Source organism: Malus sylvestris, chromosome 3 (genome assembly GCF_916048215.2).
Source record: "Malus sylvestris chromosome 3, drMalSylv7.2, whole genome shotgun sequence".
NCBI classification, from domain to species: Eukaryota; Viridiplantae; Streptophyta; class Magnoliopsida; order Rosales; family Rosaceae; genus Malus; species Malus sylvestris.
Genome location: NC_062262.1, coordinates 35,109,475 through 35,119,240, shown reverse-complemented (window position 1 = coordinate 35,119,240; position 9,766 = coordinate 35,109,475). Strand labels below are relative to the sequence as shown.

The 9,766-nt window shown below is 33.7% G+C and overlaps 2 protein-coding genes across 2 annotated transcripts; both read left to right on the top strand.

The window, feature by feature from the left end:
- Positions 1-2,853: 2,853 nt before the first annotated feature.
- Positions 2,854-3,526, top strand: LOC126615933 (glutaredoxin-C11-like). Its single transcript, XM_050283858.1, has one exon. It carries the CDS (start codon positions 2,984-2,986, stop codon positions 3,290-3,292), a length of 309 nt encoding a protein of 102 aa, XP_050139815.1. The 5' UTR covers positions 2,854-2,983; the 3' UTR covers positions 3,293-3,526.
- Positions 3,527-6,878: 3,352 nt separating this feature from the next.
- Positions 6,879-7,674, top strand: LOC126616508 (glutaredoxin-C11-like). The gene has a single exon (XM_050284585.1). It carries the CDS (start codon positions 7,106-7,108, stop codon positions 7,412-7,414), a length of 309 nt encoding a protein of 102 aa, XP_050140542.1. The 5' UTR covers positions 6,879-7,105; the 3' UTR covers positions 7,415-7,674.
- Positions 7,675-9,766: the final 2,092 nt, after the last annotated feature.

The window sequence follows — 9,766 nt, the reverse complement described above, 5'->3', positions numbered from 1 at the left end:
ACGGTCGAGTTCGTGCAAAATCACGGCCTCTTAATATTCAGAATCATCTGTAGATCTCAAATTCTGCACATTCAATGGTCTCGATTACTCGGGCTGATGACATAAAATCGGATACAAATAATATTATATTAATATATGTCTATGGTTCTTATTCCAAGTTTTTTAGACCCTATTCATCGTACGGACATTCTTTGAGATCTAAATTATAATTACTTTGCATTGGAATGAGACTGCAGTGCTAGGGCAGTTGACCTACTAACACGTAACAGATGAATAATAATCTACCAAAACAAAATGAGGTTCGGAGTTCAGTTTCATTTTATTTTATTTTTATGAACTGTTATTAACATTTTAAAATTTTCATTATACATTTTTTATAAATGTATTTTTTTTCTAATTATATAAAATTTTGAGTGTCAAATGATTTTTGAAGTGCTAATAATAATTTTTTATTTTATTGTTTTATTATTGGAAGTGATAAATGACATGCGTATATACATGCATTATTGAATATAAACGAATAAAAATTGAAGATTAACAAATAGGGAAATGCTTGCATATCAGTACAACAGGTATAAATCCTAAAACATAAATCATAATTTTTGAAGGTCGGTCATGTAAGTTAGTTATTCAGTCGACAACTTCCTAGCCCTAAATATTCCTTGAATTTCATGAAGGGACCATTCGAACAAAGTGGAATTCTATTGGATAAACTCTTTTCTTCCACATCAGCCACGTACATGGACACTACCATAATCACAAAAGAACCGAAACTGATGCATGCATGCAGTCGAGCGATATTGGAAAGGGGGTGAGGGAGTTGGATATTCGTTTTTATCAATGTGGAATTCATTCTCAATATACGCTTTTTTACGTGTTCTGTAATCATGAAGAAGTTAGGTATCTACTATTAAACTAATTGGCAATATGGAGAGTAGCCTAACTTATAAGCATATGCAAGGTCATCTCATCTATGTGAGACATTCTCAACATAGTTGAACACATCACTTTGGTAATTACTGATTAACAAAAAAATTAAGTTAATCATTGTAGTTATAATTCTCTTATATCCATCAATATCTTTTTACCTCTCTAAATATTCTACAAGAAGAAAATCAAGAATTGGGTTCCTTAAAATCAAGAGTTGGGTTCCTTAGTCAATAAGGGATTAAAAATGGTAGATTTCATTTTCGTTTACTATGATAGTGGTGTTATCGTTACGCATGCTATATTGGCATATTGCCACATTCGTTGAAGAATTTAGCAGCATATACAGTGTCAAGGTATCTAGGAAAATATATCAAATATGTAAAATTCTCTAGTTATATATGGCCTAAATTTCTATCTAGTGATCTCTGACTTTGCAAAATAATTGCAAAAAAGATGGGTTCCCTACTTGGTGAATATATTGTGTTTAATATTGGAATAGGATCCTCTTCGGATTCTCTTTATGGGGATCCGAATGATCAATCAATCGTGTTTGTTCATTATACATCGTGCGGTTAGAAATTATTTTGAATTTTTTATTTAAAATTGAATATAAATAGTACTCACTAAAACTGACTGCACGATGTATAATAAATGAATATGATTGATTAATTCCCTACAAAAAAAATCCGAAAAGGATCCTCGTTTGTGTTTAATTATTGATAAAGTTCATGCTTGTTGTCCCCCATTTCTATTATATATAAATACTTTATATTATTATTAATATTACAGTACTGTATCTCGATGCACTGATGCTATCAACCAGGACCGAAAGTGTGTTGGTGGGTTAATAAGGAGTAGGATTTTCTCCCCGCTATCCCTTTTTATCCCCTCTTCTCATACTTTTTTTTTGTCTTATTTTCTATATAAAAAATTCAAAATAAGATGTAGACGTGACGTAATCGCAACCGTTTAAATAAGAGGGGATGGAATGTGAGAGAGATTAGGAAAGGAGAGAATCCTACTCCGGTTAATATATATCTATATATATATAACATACATACATACATACATACATACATACATACATACATATATGTCTATCGTTCTTATTCCAAGTTTTTTAGACCATATTCATCGTACGGACATTCTATGAGATCTAAATTATAATTACTGTGTGATTATATATATATATATATATATATATATATATTTTATATACAATAGAATTTTTTATAGCATATGGTAGGGTTGGTTGAAGAATATAAGAATTTCGGGTTGCAAAGTTGATAAATTGGGTCTAATTATGGAGAAATTTTTAATTGTGACGAGAACACAGATGGTACACTACGTGTTTTTATGTAAGTGATGGATTTACTTTTTAAGTTATTAACTTTTTAACACACATATCCCACTATTTATAAAGTGACACGTGGTGTATCACCTCGTGTGCCGGTCATACTGAAAAATCTCTCCTAATTATGAAGAAATTTTTTGTTGTGACGGGAATACGGATGGTACACCACGTGTTTTTATGCAAGTGGTGGAAAGTTTTAATTTTTAAGTTTAACCTTTTAACACACATAACCTACTATTTATATTGGAACATGTGGTGTATCAAATCGTGTGACAGCACTAAAAAATCTCTCCTAATTATGACGCTGATGCTTTTGTGATAAAATTCCTATATTTGCGTGCAGCAATGTGCATGTAGTAAGATGTAAGGTAAAGAAAAATATCAATATAATTAGAAGGGAATTGTTACATCGTCCCTCTAAAATCTTAACAAGTCACCATGCAAATCATCAAAGGGGCATTTTCTTATCCAATCCAAATATCTTAAAGGTGCTTTCTCTTTCTTATCCTTTTTCTGGTCAACTGTTTCTAGATTAAACAATCCTCCCCCACATTCATATAAATACCCAGGCAAATGAACCCACAGTCCACCATCCCCAAGCCTCACAAATCTTACTTAGCTTTCTTCTTTAGAGCTATCATCATTTCCAGTAGCTCAACTGCGTTACTTGTTCTCTAAGGAAACCAATTATTAGTACTAATGGAGACCGTGAGACAGTTGGCTTCAGAGAAGGCTGCTGTGATCTTCACAAAGAGCTCATGCTGCATATGCCACAGCGTGAAGACGCTTTTCTACGAGCTCGGTGCAAGCCCCGCTATTCATGAGCTCGACCGATACGCCAATGGTAGGGACATGGAGTGGGCATTGAGGAACCTTGGCTGCAATCCTGCTCTCCCTGCTGTGTTCATAGGTGGAAAATATGTTGGCTCCTCAAAAGATATCATATCGTACCATGTCGATGGATCTCTAAAACAAATGCTCAAAGATGCAAAAGCCATCTGGTTCTAGCTAGCTAAGCTAGCTAGTAGCTTATATTATCACACAAAAAGATTAATCTATGACCTGTTAATTAGTCTAGTAGTATACACAGAAAAGAATCCCAATACCATTGCTTAAAGAAAATGAGTATTGAGGTTTAAGTTTCCCTTTTTCTTTTACTTTGTATGTAACTTCCCTGGCTACGTTCTATATATATGAAATGAAGTTAGATCATATGAAAAGGATCCCGGACAGTTCTGAAAATTTCGCCTTCTACGCATCTCTTTTACAGTTTTTATTTTCATTTTTATTTTGTTACAGAGGAGAAAATGGAACCCTGAACTTTTTTTTATCTACTAATAATTATTGATCAATGTTATCATCATGTATGTTGATTTACGAGGACAATGCTGAATTGCTAATGGCATGCATCATCGTGATCATGAATTGATGGCTTTATTCTTGTATCGGGCGGGATTAACATATATATATATATATATATATATGAAGACATGGCCTTATTCTAAAATTCCTGCATATAGAAGATCATGCTGAACAATCACGAAGATGCATATATTTATTCCCAAAGGTCAGCCCTGTTGAAATAAAATTCTGTTTTCGTTTGGAATTTTTGGGATGACTTTTGCAGGGCTAGAGAGAGGTTATTCCTTTTTATTTTTTAATAATTTTTATAAACAAAATGATGATTACACTAAGTGGTGTAGTCAAATTAGGATTTGATAGGATTTTAATAGATTTTAGAATCAAAGTGTAGTGAATCAAGATTTTAAAAGACTTTGAAATTGTGGTGTAGTCAAATTAGGATTTCAGAAGATTTTAAAAATACATCCAAATCCATAGGTAGTCAATTGAGATTTTAATGGATATTTTTAGAGTGATTATAAATTTGGGCATATTAAAAAAATCAAAGATTTGGCAGTATTTCATTAAGTTGTGGATTTTGTTAGATTTGTAAACACAAATATATATAACCAAGACAAGAAAGAATCCTACCTTACCCCCCCCAGGATTTCATTTCAAGCTCTAACCCTCTCTCCTCATTCCTAATTTCTCAGCCATCACTCTGCCTCCCATGCTCAACCAATTCTCCCTCCAATCCAATTCTCCCATGCTCAACCAATAGTGATCCACTTTAGTCTACCCCTCTCCTCATTTTCAAGCTTTTCATCAGTGTACACTATACCATTGCCCTTGTAAACTTCGGGCGGCTTACAACTTCGAACGCCAGCAGCAAACTGGTGCTCCCTATCTTTAACGATTCCAATGCAGCAAACTACATTGTTCTTGAAGCAGAAAAAATGAACAGCCGGAGGAATTGTCAACGAAGAGAGGGGATTAAAAATGAAATCAGTTCACAGCAGTGAATGCTCCACCCGGATGACGCAATGCCAAAGTTTCATGCCATCCCAAATGCTGCAAAAACAACACATGAATCATTAACTGTAAAACAAATAGGAGAAGATCAGACTCAACTAGAGGAACTAATGAACAAATCTTGGAATAAATGAACAAATCTTGGCATTGACACCATCAACAACATAAATGAATTCTCGATGACATTGTTGACGATCCCCGATGACCATCTCAACTTTGAAGAGAAGGGGCAATGACCAGAAAGAAAGAAAAAATAGTTAGGTTCTCAATTGTAGAGAGTTGGAGAGGTTAATCTCAACCATAAGAATTTCATTGAAAATGATCCTACGGCTTTGCGTGTGATTCTCATTTTTTTTTAAATCTTAGGAAATCCAAGAAAGAATCCATACAAATCCATAGAAATCTATAATACAAACTATATAAATCTGTCAAAATCCATATAGAATTGTAGAATCTATTAAAATCTTTTAAAATCAGTTACCTAAAAAAATATATTAAAATCCTCTGAAATTCAAATTGACTATACCGCTCTAAATTTATTTGAACTAGAGAGATTCGAACTTAAATGTAATATGTAGAACACACTGCTCGAGTTAACTATATACGTCGAACGCTCATTAACACTTAACATACAAATAATAGTTTTCATAATAAAATATCAAGTTTCTGATACTATAGAACGTGATAAATAGCATGCATGCACATGCATGATTGAATGAAATTGCAAATAATGTATCTTCGATGTAAAGATTTCCTAATCAGAATATTCAATCTCTTAATCTTCATTTGAAGATCATCCATACAAAAAAGCATTCGAGTCGGTGATCATTTTGGTCATTCAAATGTATGAAATAAGTGAATGGTGTAGGTATCAAGTAGCATATTCATGATGAACCGTTGATTTATTTGATACATTTGAATGACTAAACGATCATTGAGTCGAACGAATAATCTTCAAATGAAGATTAAGAGATTGAACGATTCTGATTATGAATTTTTACAGTGAAGATACCTTTATTTGCAAGTGAGAAATGAGCTCATCACCGAAAGAAAACATGCAAGCATTATCCTTACTGAGTTATAGATATAAACGAATATATTACAACACTACCGCATATCAGTTAGTAGAAAATAATTAAAACAAAAAATATATAGATAATCTTTGAAGATCAGTCCTATATATAGATTAGTTATTCAGTCGACAATATTGTAAGTCCCAAAACCATATGAACAAAGTGGAATTCAATTGGATAAACTCTATCTTTCTCCGCATCAGCCACGCTACCATATTCACAAAGAACAAAGCGCAGAACATGCGATGCAATCCGAACAATTAGCAAATTGATGCATACAGTGAAACAATATCGGAACAAGGGGAGTCGAACATAAGTCATATGCAGGTTAACCACTTGAGTTATAGACTATTGTTTTTAATCCCTATCCTTCACACCAAAAAAAAAAAAAAAAAATCTTAATTGAGTACTTACTTTTCAATAAGGGAATAAAAATATGGATCTCTATGAATGCCAATGCCTACGTTTATTTAAGTATAACATAATGTACAATGTCAAGGCACGCATCCAATAAATACTATATAAATTTTCTAGCTAGATTGAAGAAAGTTGAGTTTTATCATAAAATCAATAGACAATATGGCGGAGTAGTTAAACTTATTTAATTATAAGTCTATGCAAGACTCATCTTCCAATTAATGTGAGATTTATTCTTAACAAATTCTTTATTAATGAATATAATGTTTTTTATTATTGATAAAGTTCATTCTTGTTGTCCCCCTCTTCCCTAAAGAGTTCATGTTTATTATACAAAAGCTAATATTAACATGTATTGGTATATCTTGATGTTATCAACGAGGACCGAAAGTGTGTTTGTGGGTTAATAACTTTAATATTTATACATGTCTGCGATTCTTACTCAAAGTTTCAAACCCTATCCATCGTACGTATTCCAGGAGATCTAAATTATGATTTACTGTGTGATAAAATATATGCTGCATGCAATTTGTTTATAGCATATGGTAGGTCAGTTGAAGAATACAAGAATCTCATGTCAGAATTGACAATATTAAATATATATTTTGGACATCGAGAAATTCTATGAAAAACAGAACTGATGATAATATCGGTATGATTATAATGGAGTAACCATCATGCAAATCATCACAAAGGGGCATTTTTCTTATCCAATCCAAATATCTTAAAGCTGCTTTCTCTTTCTTATCCATTTTTCTGGTTCTTAAATTGTTTCTCCTTTTCTCTAGATTAAACAAATCCTCCCCCACATCCTTTATAAATAGCCAGGCAGATGAACCTCAAAGTCTACCCCCGAGCTCCACAGATCTTAACTATCTATCTGCTTTAGGGTTTTCATCATATCTAGTAACTGAGCTGCATTACTTAATCTCTAAGAAACCAGTTTTTGTTTTTAGTAATGGAGAGTGTGAGAGAGTTGGCTTCAGAGAAGGCTGCTGTGATCTTCACAAAGAGCTCCTGCTGTATATGCCACAGCGTGAAGACGCTTTTCTACGAGCTCGGTGCAAGCCCGGCGATTCACGAGCTCGACCGATACGCCAATGGGAGGGACATGGAGTGTGCATTGAGAAACCTCGGATGCAATCCTGCTCTTCCTGCTGTGTTCATAGGTGGGAAATATGTCGGCTCGTCGAAAGATATCATATCCTACCATGTGGATGGATCTCTAAAACAAATGCTGAAAGATGCACAAGCCATCTGGTTCTAGCTAGCTAGGGTTTCAGCTAGCTAGTAGCTACATATTATCACACTGGAAGCTTAAGCTTGCTATGCTATAATGTTTTGTTAATTAGATCCGGTAAAAAGAATCGCAATACCATGCTTAAAGAAAATGAGTATTGGGGTTTAATTTTCTTTCTTCTACTTTGTATGTAATTTAATTTTCCTGGCTACATTCTATATGTATATATGAATTGAAGTCAGATCATATGAAAAGTATCCTGGAGAGTTCTGAAAATGTTCTCTAAATAGCATCTTCTACTATTATTATTATAAGTAATTGCGTACTGCTTTATATTTCCCTATCTGCCAAATCAGCAACGGATCGAACTGCGACCATTGACTTATATAAAATTTGAAAGAGAACTACTTTTTGCACTACAAAATATATAGTCATAATGCACCCTTCTTGCCTTAATTTTCTTCGTTAAGAAGACGTACTCCAGTATTATTATTTTTATTTTAAAGTGTCAATAGCAGTTTTAATTGGTAAATGCTTATTATTTCAAATTTTATTGTTGACTTAGGCGGCAAATGATACGTACTACATCATTGCATAAAACCAAAAATAACGAAAATCTTGTAGAAGTGAGAATGCCACTTAGGTTGGGAATGAAAAGTTGAGTTGTCCAATAAAACTATAAACCGCAGAGCGTTTTTCATCTATTTGTGAGTGTTCAACAAAGATTGTTCCTTGCAAAGCTATATATATTGCAATATAGAATAAGGTCTAACAAAGTAGATCACTTTTTATTATCATCAAGATTTCTGAATATATATTTGAACAATAATATTGTTAGGATAATAATGCTAGAGGGACTAAATTTGTAGACAAAATTTTGTAAACTAAATGACATGAAAGTTGATGATTGAATTATAACTGAAGCGTTGATAAATATGCTTATTCCTATTGGTGATACATCATTTAGTTTGCAAATTTTATCTATAAATTTAGTCTCTAGCATTACCCATATTGTTAATTTCCCAATATCAATTAACTTATCCACTAGCCTAGGGCGTATATATCCATTTCCCACTATATATATGTGTGTGTGTGTATATATATATGTATGTATGTATATATGATGCAGATGTAAAATGTACTATAGTTTTCATTACTATTTTAATTCGTTGTATATGAGTCACTAATATGGAATAACCATAAGATAAGAATCCAAGCCTTTGCATATATAGGAAACACTATGTACATTAGTCTATAAAAAGCAAAAGATGAAATGGTTCGTTCTCAGCATTCTGGCGCTGCCATAGACTAGAGTATCAATATCTCTTGGCTTTAACAACTGCCAACTGAATTTCGGTACGCCATGTGCTTGACGCTTTTACGCAAGATGCATCCATACAACCGAGGATATATATGTCCTCTTATATCTAGCTCTCATCTCAGTTACACAGCAAAATCTCTCGAGACGCTAAAGGATCTAAGAAAAACAATGAAAATTAGATACCCTAAGCTTTCTGTGCCTTGTATTCCTCCAAATCCAATAGAACAAAAAGTTATCCACTGTGGCCTTCAGAATAAGCAATTAATTTACTCGATGATATATAATCTGACCTCACATTATATTCTAACGCTTTCCTCCAAGAAGAGGAATTAATCCTCTTCATGTGGAGCATGGCAAGTTTGGAAAATCAGTAGCATCAGAACGTGCATGAATCATGTATCAGCTCGCACGTGCCCGCCGTGCCCGTCGTGCCCCTACGTGCGAAAAGGAATCGTGCAAGTTGGTGGGCGCAACAGAAGAGAATCACACAGCACCGAAAGCCATAGATCTCATTCCCCATCAATCTGCTGCTCTGCACAAGGATTCAAGGGAATGTATTTGAGAGAATCTGGTATAAATTGACCAGCTGCCTTATAGAAAATTTCTCTACTTTTGTTAATTGTCTCTTGAGACAGTCCGTAGCGAGTATTTATTTGGTCTTGTTTGGGTTAAATCTTCACAACCTGAAAAGAAATGGTGCATAGGCCATCCACGTGTGTCATATATCAATTTAACCACTCAATTATATCTAGTAAACTAATTAATTCATTTCATTCGTGTGCAAAGGACATATAGGACATATACACTACCCTCGCCAATTCACCTAACGCACAACTCTTCACTTTACTTGAATCAGTAGCTAAGCATGTATTGCATGCAGGAAAAGCATCTGCAACTTGTTCAGTCTAACAGAACATGCTAGTCTTTATCATAAAAAAGTAGATTTTTTATTAGGGCATCTAAGTAAAGACCATCTTCTTTTGAATATTTTTGTTGTTGAAAGGAAGCAAGCAGTCCACACCCAATGCTGCTTCTATAAATAGTCCAGCATGAGAGCT